The sequence below is a fragment of the Passer domesticus genome, chromosome 1 (assembly GCF_036417665.1).
Source record: "Passer domesticus isolate bPasDom1 chromosome 1, bPasDom1.hap1, whole genome shotgun sequence".
Taxonomy (NCBI): domain Eukaryota; kingdom Metazoa; phylum Chordata; class Aves; order Passeriformes; family Passeridae; genus Passer; species Passer domesticus.
Genome location: NC_087474.1, coordinates 30286484 through 30303590, shown reverse-complemented (window position 1 = coordinate 30303590; position 17107 = coordinate 30286484). Strand labels below are relative to the sequence as shown.

Here is a 17107-nt window from a genome sequence, read left to right as displayed (position 1 = left end):
ATCTGTTTAGGTTCGCACCACAGACTTTATCTTGCTTATTCTGCTCAAAAGTAAAAAAGCTTTCTTCATCAGATGTTTCCTGGTGAAGCCCTCTGATCCTGTGTCTGCAGTTTTCAAAGACACAGGTAGAGCTCAATTTAGATATAGAGAGATAGACAAGAAGAGGAGAAAAGCTGAGAAAGAAAGGAAGTATTTATTTTAGCTGTTGTGGCTTTTTTCCCCCTACAGGAACTGGGTGCAGCTACAAAATGATTCAAGGAAAGAAGCCAGCCATAAACACTCCCGAAGACAAGGACAATCTAGAGAACACCACGATCAAGTTGTGCAAATCTTTGAAACTCCTGCTTTCTCAAGAGCAGAGTAAAGCAAAAGCGTGTCCAAAAATTTTATGAAACACCCATCCACTGTCATGTCCCCAGTCTCCTCAGCAGGCCACACATTTTACAGCCTCAGTGATGCTTTCAGAATGCCTGTGGTAAGGCTATGGTCAAAGCCCAAAAAATCAGAAGGGGGTTCGTGAGAGAGGCTTCTCCTGTGAGCAGTTTTGATAGCAGAGGAACACCACTCAGAAACAGGTCCTGGGCTCTCCAAATTGCTCAGGCATAAACAAGAGGCTTAGGATGAGGCTTAGAGCCCCAAAAGGGGGACTTGGCCAGCTGCAGGGCTGAAAGAAATACATCACAAGTACTGATTTCACTAAGCATATGCGACATAACTTGGCATTATTATACTTTTGTGGTTAATAATGTAGTTTTATCTGCTTGCATACACATCATCTTTATTAAACAGTAACTGTCCTTCATGAATCATGGAGTTCAAGGCCAAGAAAATAATCAGAAACCATGCTGTGGTCTGTGCTGAGGAGATAGAATGGTTTGCAAAAAATAAGGAAAATTCTGCTTTCTGCCACCTACCACAGTTTCCCTGGAATGAGGAACGAGATGATAATGTTGGGGCCTCTTGAGTACTAATAAATCAGACTGGCATCCTACTTTATATGAATTCTGTACAGTTCAACCCAACTTGGACCACTCCCAAGCAGAAGATGAGCAGCCAGAACTGACAGCACCTGTGTTCTAATCACAGCTTCAGACCACTTGAGTTTCTGTAAAACTAGATTTTTATTTACTTTATACAATACATTAAACTGCTTGGTTTTAAACCCAGGGTAGCAGGAATACATTTCCAAGGTTCTTGTCTTTGTTGCAGAACCTGAAAGCAAAAGAAACCACCCACTTATCAGATTAACTCCTTACTAGTCAAATTCAGTCTGTTAACAAAGTTTTATTCTTAATTCTAATAATCATCTTTCGGTTATCATGAGGCATATTCAGATATTCACTCGAACCAACTCTCCCTAATGCCATTCTCTCTGAATATTGGATCAAATTCTACCGTGAAAGGAATCATGCAGGCAGAGAAATTCTGTAATAGAATACACCTACATGACTGGTGTCAAAAAAGTGGCTGAAATCAGGATCTCTTTCCTCCTCCAGCTTTAGAGGCTGTAATTTAGGTTTATTTTCTCTTTGGAGAGTCTGGGCAGCAAGCCTTTTCCTTGGCAATGGCATCTGCAAGAAAATAGCAGTTGTGTTAGGTTAGAGACACATTTAGGTCCTGTCGTATCTTGCTGACAACTATGTATGTGTGGGTAAAAACTGGCTAAATACAATGCCAGTGTCAAAAACCCTGTCATGATCTGGATATTTAAAGGTATACAGGCATGAATTAGTTACTGGATTACAGAACATAGAAAAGAAGAGAGGAAGAAAGATTTTATACAGAGCACTTACCATCATTTCATAACTCACAGGATATGGAACACCTCTTGGTGCCAGGATCACTGGCTATGGGAGACTTAAGTGTTAACAAAACCACAGCTTCAAGCTGAATGGCAAAATGGAGGCCTATAGCTCTGGCTCAAGTTATACACTTTAATTCTACATCTGATATTCAGATCTAGGTTTATGTATACTCTGAGTAATGATAATATGAATGTTTTCTCAATAAAGAGCTTTCAAGGAAAATGTGTATTTCTGTTTACAGGACTTGCTGCTTCTGCTTGCTCTGGGTGCCAGTGAAGGTTGATTACAGCATCTGTGAAAGGAAATTTCTCAGACATAGTCTCACCATGCATATATTAAGATGATGTTTCTTGCTTTGATAAAAGAAGCAAAAAAGATTTACAGATTTTCCCTGTGATAATTACTTAATTTTTTCCTTCCAGTTTTGACTTTTTCTTAAACACTTTTATTGGACACTGAGCTACATGATGATTGAGAATACATCAGTCGTCACTTGATTCTAGCTCCCTCACTCCTAAAGCAAAACCTGGATCATGTTAGCAGCATGGATGGGCAGTTTTACCAGTGATGTCTGGCAGGTGTCTTAGTGCCACAGATGTCTCTTACTGAGGCATAATGGCAAGTTTTAAATGTCCTTATAGAGGGCATATCTAAAGTCCTTTTCAAGAGCAATTTCATGCCACTGTGCAAAGCAGATGCTATGACTGATTCTGCACAAGGACAGAATGTGTCACCTTCCCCATCAGTGACATGTTTTCACCAGTACTCGTGAAGTGACCCAAGTGTGCAATGAGTGGCACAGATGAGGCATATGCAGAGATTTACCCATTCTGAGAAATCCAGCTCCTCTACCACCCAACAGAGCAAGGGAGAAGAGAGGCTATCACAACCACTTATCAATCTAGAGATTGTATTTACACAGTAAGTATCTTCTTGTCTTCTACAAAGTACTAGCATCTCCTGGTGCATTCAGGTTTCAGATGGGTTGGGCAAGGTAAACCACTGCACCTACCTCCAAACTGATAAATAGTGTTTTGTTCCTTCCCATCTTCTCAAAGTTCATCCCAAATGTGCACCTACCCGTTTGCCTACATCTGATAAACAAGGTATTCTTTGTATTTTATCTCCTTGGACACAGTATTACTAAATTTTAAAACAACCACAATCATATTCTTCCCTTTGCAGGTATTGGTACACCTCAGTAAATGTGCTTTATACTTTTAAAAGGAGGTGAATATCTTTTTCTTGTCACATATATATTTAATATTAAAAATGTGAAAAATCCATATGGATTAAATATTGATTTTATTTTTTAGAGAGCAAGTACAATGATGTTGCATTAAAATAATGCTATGTCTTAGTTGTTACAGCTCTGATAGAAAAATAAACATCTCAATATGCTACAGTGTAACTCATTAATAAATATCACAATAGAAGTTAGTAGTCAAATGGAATTAATAAAACAGCTATAAAAGTATACTATTTTAAATAATAAAATATTCAGTATATTTCCAGATGAACGAAAGTAGTGATTCAAAAGTATCATTCAAAATGTAAAATGAGCAGTAAGAAGTTATCAAATTTAAAAACCTCTTCCCTTACTAACATTCCCTACGCATAAAATCTAGACACACATTATTTATCTCTCTATATTTATTTTTTACAAAAGGTAGTATACGTTAAATAAAAAGTTTAAAACTGTAGTATTATTAATAGCTGTCACACAATTGCTAAGTAAGACACTTTAAAGTAGCATTATTTTTTAAGCAGTAGTAGGTAAGGGTGAAGATGTCAGCACAGTGAATTCATCCAACATTAATGACTCTGCAAAAGATTCATTTTTCAATATCTCTCTTCAAAATATAACTGAAACAATCCAGATATGATATAGGTATCAGGATGAAATGTTAGAACTTGGACAGAAGTAATTATTTTAACAAATGCCAGATATTTTTTAATAGGTACCGGTTTTTTTTTAAAGCATGTTCAGAAAAGGAAACAAAGAGAACATGAAATTCATAACAGCAGAAAGCTTAAGAATCTAGAAATTTAAGGTTTTTTCTTCCCCCCTGCCCCCAGACAGGCCAACCATTCTGAGTTGACTTGGTCTCAGTGAAACCCCACTGATTTGGCACGCTATAAATATACATTCCTGCTGGTTAACATTTTTCCCCCCACTTCATGAATTTCAATTCTCTGTAATAGCCAACAGATACCTGTGCATCAAGGCAGTCTGAAGATCAGAATTAAAAATTAGTGTTTTTCTTAAGTATTGCTTCATTTCTGCTTTCCCCTCCATTGCAAAATGGTAGCCAGGACATTGTCAGCAGGCGTCACTCGCAGTTGGGACAGAGTATGAGTCACCCAGCACTGACTCAGCACAAATGCCTCTGTGACAAGTGCCCTTTACAGACACTGTTACATTCGTTAAGGCTGGCTGGTGGAGATCCAGGGGCTGGAAGTGGTGGGAAGTCAATGGGCAGGTGCCCAAATGCTCCCCAGGAGCTTTAACGGAGGTCTGCAGCATCCACGTTTACAGGCCGCCCCTTGCTGGGTTGTGTGCAGGCATTTTTGATGAATAAAGATGCGAAAAGCCTGCAGCATTAGGGTTCAGACTGCACACAATGCACTCCCAGTCTGGGGCCAAGTGCCTGCGATGCAAACCTAGGGCACCACCACTGCCGAGCCAACCTGCTTTGAAGAGGTTTCCTGCCCTGACAAAAGGCCCAGTGAGATCTCAGAGCACCATTTCTGCACGGATGCTGTGGGGACCCCCAGCACTGTCCCTCTTGAAGTCTCCACACAGGCAGCCATGCCCTTGCATGTCTCTGCCCTGGGCATCACCAGACCCTATGCCTATTTTAGGACATATAAGGGTGCTTGAAGCTGTTTCACACATTTACTCCCATGGTTTGCAAAACATGCACTAAGCAGGAAATAAATATATATGATCAGACTGGGAAAAAAATATTTTTCCATTGCAGTCAGAAGAATGCTTTACATAGCAGGTTTTCATGACATCATAGAGAGGAAAAAATAAATCCAGTTGTAAATAATAGCTAAAATGTAAACTATGTCCATACGAACATCCTTCCTTTTTATGGTTCATTTTTAACGTCCTTGCAAATGTAAGGGAATTTCAACTGGGCACAATGAAAATTCCTTGCATACCATGTGCACGTTTTCTGGATGAAACAGCTATTTTCCCACACACTTCTGTAGCAATCTTATTAGTGTAGTCATGATGCTTGGAAAGAACTATTTCATAGCATTTCTTCATTTTATAGTACTCAAAAAAATCTGAAGGAAAATACATACTTTTTAATTACATAAACATGCAGTTTCTGAAGTGTCAGGCAAATAATGGGTCAAAGGTTAAAAAAGGGCACTAGAATTGGAAAAGTATACATATGGATTTTAACAGTAACAAATATGCTATGAAAAATGCTTCATTTGTGGGACCAAATCTAAAAACAATTCCCCAAACCAATGATGAGATGCAGCAGTATCTGCTGCTATACTTTTGGATATAAGCACGCAGTAGAATTATTGGACTTCTTTCTAAATTTTTTTTAAGCCCAGTATAAGAACTGTTATTTGAGAACTTTGGAATGCTCTATTCTGAGGTTAGTTATTTTTCCCCTATTTTTATGAGCATTTTTGACATACAATACATTGAAAACTAATATGAACTAATTTGTCTTTAATATCTCCCATACTAAGCACTATAGGAAGCACAGTCCTTCTGCAATCAGTGAAGAAATTCCTTGTGAATTAAAGGCTGCTTTCTCATTTAAGGTCATGTGCTGAGGGAGCACAGCTCCCTAAATAGTGAGGCTTTTGTTGAGCTATTCATCTCCTGCAGCAGCTCTTCTGAAAAACATGGTCAAAGGCAGAGGGAAACAAGTACCAAGCAAAGCCAGAGTTTCTCATGGATAGATTCCATCCCTAGAAACAAAGCCTCCTCCCAAGAATCCTGCTCTGTATAAGCTCCCCACGGGCCTTCTAAAAGCCTTGACCTGTCACATTAGCAGCAGCTTATTCTCTTTCACCAGCCTCTTCCACAATACAGCAAAACCATGAGGGAGATGCAAGAAAGCTTTTTCCTTTTTTTTTTCTTTTTCTTTTTGGTTAATTTATATACATTTTTTAAAAATTTCAGGACAGCAAGCAGCTTACAGTGCAATTTGTCCTGTGAGCCTGCTCTTTTTGATCAAAGCATTTTAAACATTCAGGCAGGTGTCTGATAAGGGAATACTGGCCGTGCCCCTACACAGGCAGCAGTCCAATGCCAAATGCTACAGAAGAAAGCAGTAGCAGCGTGATGTGATGTGTCTGGAAGATGAGTATTACAGCTCAAGTCTTTCTTCCACCAAGAACCCAGTTTCATCATCCCTTACCCAGAAAACTGAACTCCCTCTAACAGTGAAAAGTAATTTTTAATAAAAAAAAAAAATCAGTTCAGTAAATGTTTTAGTACATGCTTTAAAGGCTACTATGGGTGAAGATAGATTCTGAGGAATCTTTTTTTTAAAGATTCCTCAGAATCTTTATATGTCTAAGTATATAAAAAACGTTAATTATGTTTAAAGAACATAATTAACCTTTTTTATACACTTAGATATACTCCACTAAGCATTTTTAAAATTTAAGTTAAATAGACAACCAGAGTTGCTTCCCACTCACAAATAACCATGAATTGTGAAAAGGGTAACAGCAGGTCAACCTTTATCAATCTTTTACCTTTATCCCATCAAAACCAGTTGTTTGAAATCTTTTAATTTACATCGGATGAAAACAATCCTATACACTTTAAAAGAAAATGAGAGTTAAGGTGTAGTTGGTAGACTTCGGAATTAATCTATAACTAAGGTTTTACAATTAACCTAACACTGAAGTCAGAGTCAGTGTAAAGAAACACTCTTTTTGTTAAATGAGATAATTTTACCTGTGTGGTAGAAAGCTCAGGACTTACTTTGGAGACTGCTTTAAAAACATTTAATAGTCCAATTTACACTTTTTTAAAAAAACAATCTCTAAGCTTTTATGATTAATGAAAGGCCCATTGTCTGTGTATTATTTTTCTCAATCCCTCTTGATCCATTACCCAAGAAACTTAACACTCATAAAACACTCATCATTTTTCTACATCCTGCCTTCCTTTCAGTCCTCACAGTCCTCAGGTTTCAATGGAAATTTAAAGAAGAAATGCAGAATAGGAAATACAAGTAATTTCTAAAGACTGTGCATAAGGAAGTCCTGCTTTGTTTCTTTAACTCTTATCTATGACAAGTAGTGTCAGTATTTAGTATTAGTAATAAATGTTGGCAAAATTATACACTGTCTTCTGAGATGATTTTTCTTTTTGCCAGCAAGGTTTTAGTGCGTTAGAGGTTCACCAGATTTTCATAGGGTTTCAGCAGCATGGAGTTAGTAAATCAGACTGACACTTCCAACAAGTATATAATAATAACAACATGTGTTCTACCACTCTAGCTGGTTTCAGGGATTAAAAAAAGATGCTTCTGCTTGACTTTGTAGCTCACATTCTGCTCTCAGATAAACTTATATTGGTCCCATCATGTTTGGAAGAGTTTTGCACACTTCTGAAGGCAGAATCTGATCCATATTTATAAAGTAAATTAATGTGTTCTTTTGAGAAAAAGACTCTTATTTTCCTCACTTTCTTCTAAATTTTATGTTCTTTTCTCCATCACACACTGGACACATTTCTCAATGCACAGTCACAAAAAACTGAAGTAGTTACAAAAACCTAAGAAAACCTAGTCTCATCAACTAATTTACATAGAGAAAAAGAGCACGTGTAAAATCAGACTTATGCCTGACATCATATAAAAGATCCAAGTCCTTATTTGGCAAAACACTGACATGTAGCTAGCAAACCAAACACAGCTCTGGTGTAATTTATCTATTTGCAATGGATTTGATGCTGCTGACTCTAAAGGTGTAGTCTGCTGGCAGTGATCTTCATGTAGACTATGCTGTTGGGTAGAGGAAGTCTCATTTTCTGTAGCCACTCAATTTCCAAACACCTTAAATTTTGTACAAAATGGGGGCATTATATTTAAACAAGTAAAAAAGCTTAAAATTACTCTTTATCAGATATAAATTATCCTTAAGTGACATCATCCATACAAAAAACCTTATAAATATATAATTTACCTGTGTGTGCATGCATATGTGTATGTATACACACACAACATACATCTATACCAGGAACTAAACACTCATTTAATCCCATTACCTTTATGAGGAAAAGGTAAGAGGAATAGGTAGACAAATCAGTGGAATCTGTCAACTGAGACAACTATAAAAGTACCATTTACTCTATTTAAGAGCATTTTAATAGTTTCACCTATTGCTATAATATACAGCAATGTTAATACTTCAGTCACAGCTTTTGTCCATTCCCACAGAGCACATCAGTGCTAGCTACATGTAGAGTGAGATCAGTGCTTTGTCAGACTGGTTTGTATCTACATTCTAGGCCATAACTAAATAAATTAGAATATGCTAAAGTGCTACATCAACACTAATGTTTCTGAACAGTAGTAACGCACATTTCTCTTTCAAAAAAAATTTAAAAAAATACAGCAGCTATAATTCCAAACATAATCACATAATGTGAATATGTTTACATGTCACTTTGTTACAGTATTCAACAAAATGCACAACACAAAACCATACGGCAACAGTCAAGACTTCCACAGAGTACAAAAGGTAATTTCTTAAAAGTTGAGCATGATGGAAATAGACTTTTGCAGTCTTCAGAATTCACACTTGAAAGTTTCGTTTAACCGCAACTTGCAGATGTCGATATTTATTTCCTCTGGTTTGTCACGTCTGTATGTTACTGTTCTTGTACAAACTGTAGGCAAAAACATCTTATCCTTGAAGGAGAAGATACAATTTTTATCAGCAATTAGCTAACTTTTATAATAAGAAAAATATTACTGAAGATGATGGCTCTGAAATCAATTACCTTCTTTGTTGTAGATACTCTGTAATCAGATGAAGATTTAACTTTATTGCTACTCCCCTGCAGAATTATCTGCCTGATGATAAGGACAACAAGCAACCCAATCAGAAAGGTAACTATAAAGATTATGGAAAAGACTCTAAAGTAGTTTCGTCCAGAGAAACAATCTGCAATGAAAGGAAAACACAAGAGTAAAGGCTAATGTATGGAACAGAAACACCCTCTAACACAGGCATATCCACCACTGCTTAGTAACTTAGTAATGCGGCACAGATGTAATACAAGCCTGATAAAAATTAAGGGAAAAAAAATTAAGGGAAATTAAGAAGAAAATATGCAAGCTTTTAAAGTTTGGCATATGAAGAAAGGCAATTCAGATCAAGATCCATTGTAGAAAAATAGTGAAAAAATTATTCCCTTAATCTACAGAACTTAGACTCATGCTTCATTGTATTGCCCACCATAAATTCTCTGTAGACCAGTGAGTTTATAGCTGAAGTAGAGGATAAAATATTAGAGATGTTTGGGGCTGAGAGAATTTAATCTTCACAAGACAACAGTGAAGATCACTGGTAAAGTTTGAAAGAAAATGTGTTTTATTTGATCCTTGTCCAGTGCTCTCCTCATGGGTAGACTAACACAGTAAGCTTTTCTTAATACTAAAGTTATGAAAAAAGTATTCACAATTAGTTTCCACATTTATGAACTGTAGTATAAAAGGATTTATATAAATGTTAAGTGACAAAAGGTAACCATTTACCTGCATTTTTATTGCTGCATGGAGTGATTAAACTTTATAAGATTTTATTAAAAAAGACTTTATTCTTCCACAGCCCTCATAACTGCAGTTTTTTATACTTGAAAGGAACTTTTAAACATTACTGAACTTGAGGTAAGCATTCTACTTCTTTCTTTCCTGTTTCTGGTAATGTCAAATACTATAAGCATGTTCAAAGTAATAAAACATACAGATGCCATAACAAATTTTTATAAATATTTCTTTAAGCATTGCTCAGGCAGGATTCATCATTATTAGACATGACTTCTCGAGGAGCTGGGAAAACTGAACTTAGCAATTCTTGACAATCTTATTTCCTGTTATTATTTATCTTTTACTTTCCCTAAAGCTATGAATGATTTTTCTCTATTTCCTGCTTTCTTTCTTTGTAATTGCAATAATGTGATATACTTCTGAAAGACATTTTAACATTGGTAAATTCAATTACTAATTGCAATAGGTTTTAATCTCTTATTAAAATTACCTAGAAAATGGCACTTACCTGAAGTATTATCAATATAATGCAGTAGGTAAGTGCATGAGGTTGTGCACTGGTCAAGTATTACTTGAGATGCATTATTAGAATGATAGCACTGAACACAGTTCCTGTAAAATAAAAATTATAATTAAAAACCTATGTTTTTCTCTGCACTCCCCTTTAAGAGATTGTATCAACAGGCTGACGTATTGCTTGCACATAATGCTTTCCTGTTGTTAGTAAAAACATTGCGACATTTATTTATTTTTTTCTGAAATGTGATGCCTCTCTCAGCATTTTATCCCTTTGATGCTTCTCAGAACCAGCTACGCAGGAGTTGCAAACTAAAACATGTCTTTGGCTTCGAGCCACCTTCGTCCAATCCCTGCTCTGCCTTTTGTGATGCAAGGGCATAACTGAGGTCCAGCTTTCTTCAGCTTTCAGCCTCCACTCTCTAGTCCTTCCTTACCTTTCAATCTCATTCAGATGCATGCTGGAATTGAAGAGTAGAGGTAGGTAAAGACAGCTTTGTCAATTATTTTTGGGTGCTATGTTAAGACAAAGCTAAGTAAGTCTGCACTGCTGGGCAGTTTAGAGAGAGAGCATGACAAGTGGGAGGCAATGATCTCAGTCTTACTGTCTTCACTGTACAGCCCTGAAGGAGACAGATGTCACAAGAGATCCCAAAAAAAAGCCCTAACTGAATTTTTAATGAAGATATGCCATCTTCTGAATTTATTAAAGGCACACATTTCACAGTGACTTTGAACAAATGTAAATCAGAAAGGTTGACTGCATTTTATCTAGTGAAATCTTAGCAGCAACATTTCCAGATATGGCCAAGCTTGGTTCTCCAGCATTTTCACCTGATGAGATATAATTAAAATAAATACAAATAAACAATGATTATGTTTTGAGCACAATGGTCTTTCCAATGAAAGGCTGATCTTTCACCCTCTGCACCACAGTGAGATGCAGAACATTACACGTGTTATGACAGGGCACAGAAGAGACGTGCCCAAAGAAAGGGCTTCATTTACTCTCTGTGCCAGGACCACACAGTGCATTACTGAGAGTCTGGCATAGCTTCTGTCCTCCTGAGCTTGCTCATTTCAACCTCCACACTATCCCTTCCTTTACAGGAGTAAGGAAAAATGGCATGCTTTAAGACGAGCATGGCAAAGACTAAGTGTTTTGAAACTGAGCAATGAAGAATGTTGCTGTCTGGGTAAGACAATACACAAGTACTGCTCTAGCTCCACACCGCTTTCTTTCAGCTGAGAAGCAAAAGGAGTATGCAAAAACAAATGTGGAGAATATTATTGGACTTGGAAAAATTAAAAAGTAGGATCTATTTTCCATTTTTAAAAATACAAATTTATGGTTTAATTTCCTACCCAGGAGACCTCATATGAAGAATAGTTAAAATAGATGCTGACAGGCAATTCTCTTAATTGCCAGTGTGAATCCAACTACACAGAGAAGTATCAAGTATGAATTGCACCATTTTCCTAGAATCTAAATAGCTACAAATCATAAGCAGAAATATTTCTTCATGTTTCAATTCTAGGGAGTGAAAAAGTCAAGTCTAGCACAAGAAACATACCAGTTTTCTTCACAGGCTTTGTTACAGGTAGGACAATATTCACAGAAACGGCCAAAGCTTCTTGGGTCTGTGCATTCACACTTTCCACATACACATTTTCCTCTTCCACTGCAAATCTGGCCCTTTGAATTCAGGCACTGCTTTGCTGATTGTGATGAGCACTCGCAACGATCACCTTCCCAGCCAGCAAAGCATTTGCATTTACCACCTTCACATTCACCATTACCTATAACACAGAGAGTCTGGAGTCATAGGCTTCCATGAAAACACAGAAAAAAATTTTAGATGGGTACATTTGAATTGCTTGTGCTTTACCTTGAACAGAGCAAATTTAGACCTTGACTTTCTAATTAGTTTTTAAGTTAATAACTTGGACTGAAGTTACTGGCATGATCAATCTTGAAGGCTGCTGTTCATTGTTAAGTTGAGCATAAGTTGCTACTATGATCTCATCCTAAAACCTTTTACTAAAATTCTGCTCTTTTGCTTTGGATCAAAACAATGGAGATTAGGAATTACACAATGACCAGGAAAACTAAACAAACGTCTCTTTAGCAAGAAAACATTCCATTCAAATAAACAAGATTCAGTGGAAGAAGGAGTATAAAGTTCATGTGGACAGGCCAGGTTCTTTCCTTCCCTTTAATTTCCATTTCCATTTCCATTTCCATTTCCATTTCCATTTCCATTTCCATTTCCATTTCCATTTCCATTTCCATTTCCATTTCCATTTTTTATTTTTTTCCCCTCTTCCCTATCCTAAAGTGGACTACAAAAAGAATGAGAATTTCTAACAACGCTGTTTCACTTAATAGTCTCCTTTCTGAAGCAGGCATTCCCTACAGTGTTCATGTTTACACCAGCATTTGAAATCAAGTGACACTGTATGTGTCACAGGACTCATTTAGGGTAGTAGAAAATCAGAACTTCACCTGGAAGCCATGATCCCTTCCTAATCTCTCAGTACCTCATATTCCCATTATGCTAAAATGTACCAACTAGCTTCCTGGAATAATGTTATTTTTTGTTTGAGAAATCAGTATAATTACTTATTAAGAATTTTGATATTTAAATATTAAAATAGCTAAACTTTGGAAAAAAATCAATGTATCCCCTAAAAAATGGTGGTGAAATTCAGAAGACAGTGCATACGCCTGTGGTGAAGAGAGCCCTGTAGTGTGAATTCCTAACAGGTGCTTAGGACATTTCCCACACTAATTCTGCACAAACAATTCTAGTTCCTGACAGCCTTATAGCATTGTTTTCAGCTGCATCATGTAAAGTAGCATCAGAAAACAAAACAAACCAAGAAAATACAGACATAAACACTGCAACTTACCAGAACACAAGCTTCCCTGGTGATACGGGCAGGAAAAATCATCCATTTCACAGTACTTGCCATACACCTTGCCTAGCTTGTTTTTGAAGCAGAAACATTTTCCATCTATGCAATTTCCTTGACCACTGCAGATGGGTTGGTCCTGGTGTTGCCTGCACTTCTCTGAGGGGAGCGTGTCTCTGTCAGAGCTACAGTTACTGTCACTGCACGGGGACTGTTTGCTGTCAGGGGAAGTTTCTTCAGCCCACACTCGTTTGTGCCCTTTGCTGTCTCCATACTGGCAGGCACAGCTTTGCTGCACATGGACAATGGCAGTTTCATTGAAACCAATAGGCTTAAGTATGACATATTTTCTTCCTCCAGTTGTATGACATCCTTTCATTGTAACTGACACATTGAAAAGTACCTAAGAAGAAATAGATGGATTTAACATTATTATTATTTTATTGCTTACATTCGCTTAAAATTTTTAACACATAAATAAAGCAGAATCTTATATTGTATATGAATGTGCACTAGCTGATAATAGCAAAATACACAGTGGTCACTTGTCAAACATGATGTATTAGTAATGATAGCCATCACAAAAACAGTTAAAATCCTAACAATAGAGGATTGAAAGAAGTCTACTTTCAAGTTAAGAAAGCATAGTTACAAAAGACAAGTTTAACATAAATTAAATAGGAATAGAAATATCATTACTATCCTCCTGCTATTATTTAACATGTATATTCTGTTATATCACAGGACTTTTTAGATGAGAATTGGGATTAGATTGAGCAAGACAATAAACAAACAGAAACAGAGATACCCTTCATAAAAAGAATCTATAATGAAGGTCCTGCTGCAGAATTGGTCATGCACATACATTTAAATCACATAGGTTTTTGGATGGCCCTGCCTACCCTACTAAAATACAGAAACAGCTCACATGTTAGCAGTTACTTTTCTCAATTCCATGGACCCAGTGTCTGGCTCCAGGCCATGTCATGGCCATCACCACCATCCTCCAGGTCCTCATCCCAGCAGTGCCCACTACAGCAGCAGCTCCCATGGCTTTTTGTAGTCCTGGCACAGGACTCAGGATCATTTTTGTGGTTAGGTGATTGCCATAAAGTTTCCATCAATCACCCCTAAAAGTTTTTGACAGCTCTGAAATGTGTGACTCACTAGATATCAATCTTGTATTTTACAATTATTTCTTTTTTTTTAAAATTATTTTTTGACCAATATGCTTCTGACAGGGTATTCTCTCTAAGGTTTTGAATTTTTTCATCTTCCTTATGTAAAGCAACTCTTGTCTCCTCACAAAAAATTGTAACCAGGAGGAAAAAGTGAGAAAGTAACACAAGAGAAGAAAGTACCTTTAATCTTTACTACCAAAAAATAAAGATTTCAAAATTAAAAAGGAGAAACCCCGAGAAACTGATTACATATGAGGCTGAAACTACCCACAAATACTGAGGCCATTCATCTCTCATCACTGTCTCTCCCTCCCGCTGCGCCCCCACACGAGAACAACCCAGCCCTTGGGGACAATGGTGGCTTTGTGGCGAGAGGGGCTGCGGCTGCCTACACGGACAACAGGAGAAGAATGCTGTGCAGAAACATGCACTTAATGTCATATTGAGGGGGCACACAGGCTTTGTCTCACCCTTTGCTTTTCTTCTTCTCATTTCTCAAATGTGCCACTACACACATAACCCCTCAGTAGCCCACACTCTCCATGCATTGAGATTTCTTCCCTTGGGTTCCAGGGCAAAAGTGTGGCTAGAGAGAAATTGATTCATACTGCAGGTGCATATCATGTGGGGAGGACAGGCTGCAGCTAAGGAATGTGCTTTTTATTCAACACAGAGCCCTGCCAGAAAACATCATCTTCATGTACAAAACAGTACTGGAAGAATAGCAGGGAAATGGGAGGGAAGGGAAAATCATGTCGTGCATATGAGTCGTGAAATTTGATTCTGAACGCAGCAGCAGATAGACTGAACCTGTGGTGTTTAAATAATTACAACACCATGACACTTGCTAATAGCCAAAGTTAGTTTTGCACCCTGAAGAGGCCACAGGAATCTTCCAGAATTTAATCCACTTTGTGTTTTGGTAAGAAAAGGAAGGAAGAAGGATTAGACAATGAAAGGAATGTGAGAATTAAGGAAAAGCATTTTGTCTGTAAACAAATACTGAAATAAGGATTTACGGTTAAAATAAATTAATCTCTTAAGGATGGCTCATTTTCAACAGCCACAGAGGTTTAGGACCACATGCAATCTTTTACAATCAACTGTCCTGGCTTTTATTAAAAAGAAACAGATATAAATATTTTTCTTTTCATTAAACAGAACAAATTCCAGTCCTGTTTCTTATGACATGCCCAGGGACCAACAGTGGGGAAAAGATGCTTTAAGAACAAAACCAACAAATCTCCTGTAAACTGTAGAAGCTACAATCAGCAGCATGTAGACAAAATTCAGAAGAGAATAAAATACATTAAAATTTATATTACAATTCACACATTTAATCTGTTTTGCTATTTCTACACACAGACACAAGCCATTTTTCACACTAGCTGAGACATATCTACATGTCAAGCAGGAAAGAACTCCTTGACCCTGCTCTCTAGAAACACAGACTTCTTCCTGGCAAGTGAAAAGAATTACCCCAGTAGTTCAAGAAATTAAATAAATATATCAAGGCACAGAGAAGTTTTTCTGGGAAGAAAACCATGCTCTTTACCTCAGCCAGACATCTTCCCCTGCATTTTCATGGTGCAGGATGCTCTGTTTCATTCAGTAGGTGCCAACAATTCAAATGGGAATAAATTATTTTATTAATTTGATTTATAAAATAAACTAATTACACACAACCCTGATTGTGCAGGAAAACTACTAAAGCAAGAAGAGAGAAAGGTGACATCCAGTGCAGTCCCAAGGAACACAAATTCCAGTGATTTTTTTCCACTGAGTGATTATCTTTCAACCTCTTTACGTACAGATTTCATCACAATGGATGTGGTGGTTGTGCCCAGCGGAGGACAAAGAAGGAAAGTTTTAATGGACGTTAGCTTTCAGGAAAAGCTTTGAGCCTTAGTTCCACAGGATTAGAGAGAATTAAAATAAGATTCAGAAAAAATAAACCCAGAGAATAATAGAGAGCCTGTGATCATTAATCACATAAATCCATTTTCAGTTTAAGTAAATCCCTAGAAGATTTCACACCATTGAAACCCAACCAAACAGAAAAATAAGTATTCCAGTTCCTTGAAGAATGAGAACTATCAACATACTTCTTTATTATATCCCACATTTTTACATCCTTCCATGCCAGTTTTTTTACTTCCATCAGGACAGATCGCAGTGATATTGAAATGAAGACCTTGGATCTGGTTATCCACTTGAATTTTCACTTCAGAGATTAGTTTCTGTAACCAGAAAAAAAGTTTTAATTGCACTGCATCTCAAAATATAATGTATATTAGTGACTAACACCAAGTATGGCTCCTATGTCTGACTAAAAATGAAGAAAGCTTGTCTGTGTGAATAAAGGAATGAATTAAAGCTTTGTTTCCCATGTTGAAACCCAATTACATTCCAAATATACACAACCAGTGAACTGGTAATTCTGATAAAGAGGATTAGGTTTTCCAGATAAAAATGTTTTCAGCTTTGCTAACATGGTTTTGAGACTGCATTTTTCACAATTTGAAAATCTATTCCAACAACCATGTGCAATTGTTTGAGTCTACTCTGACTTTTAGCCACACACCTAAAATACAACAGTAAGCATACATACAACCACTGTTATCCAGCAGAAAAGTTTCCTAATTGACTTGACACTTTAAAAACTTCTCATATTTTGCATTTGTCTCAGAAAACTTTCGCTGAACAAACCTTAGGGTGACCTAAAGGCTATTTGGATTATTCTTACTGATTTTTCTGGGTCAACTAAGACTACAAAAGCCAACAATTGGCCAATTTTGCAATAAAAAATAACGAAAAAGCAACTACTTTGTAACTTGTATTTACTACATGACCTAAAATCCTGCTTCCTTCAAAGAAGAAATACTTCTCCTTGACCATTTGAAAATTTATTAAAGCT

At 36.9% G+C, this 17107-nt stretch overlaps 2 protein-coding genes across 5 annotated transcripts in view; both read right to left on the bottom strand.

Annotated features, from left to right (window-relative positions):
• The window catches only part of ABCB5 (ATP binding cassette subfamily B member 5), a 76642-nt gene extending 72484 nt beyond the window's left edge, over positions 1-4158 (bottom strand). For 3 of the 4 annotated variants that reach the window (XM_064411852.1, XM_064411889.1, XM_064411914.1), the window contains exons 1-2: positions 1794-2950; positions 1446-1571 (exon numbers count right to left, since the gene is read on the bottom strand). The gene's annotated coding sequence lies outside the window, so the exon portion shown is untranslated. Of the gene's footprint in view, positions 1-1445; positions 1572-1793; positions 2951-4021 lie in introns of those variants that run through there. The other variant, XM_064411858.1, reaches the window with a different exon arrangement.
• Positions 3094-17107, bottom strand: part of ITGB8 (integrin subunit beta 8) — a 47850-nt gene continuing 33836 nt past the window's right edge. Inside the window, exons 9-14 of the mRNA XM_064411918.1 lie at positions 16296-16430; positions 13007-13412; positions 11668-11893; positions 10086-10189; positions 8809-8972; positions 3094-8716 (exon numbers count right to left, since the gene is read on the bottom strand). Of these exons, the coding sequence (XP_064267988.1) occupies positions 8594-8716; positions 8809-8972; positions 10086-10189; positions 11668-11893; positions 13007-13412; positions 16296-16430 (1158 nt within the window). The 3' untranslated portion in view covers positions 3094-8593. The remainder of the gene's footprint in view (positions 8717-8808; positions 8973-10085; positions 10190-11667; positions 11894-13006; positions 13413-16295; positions 16431-17107) is intronic.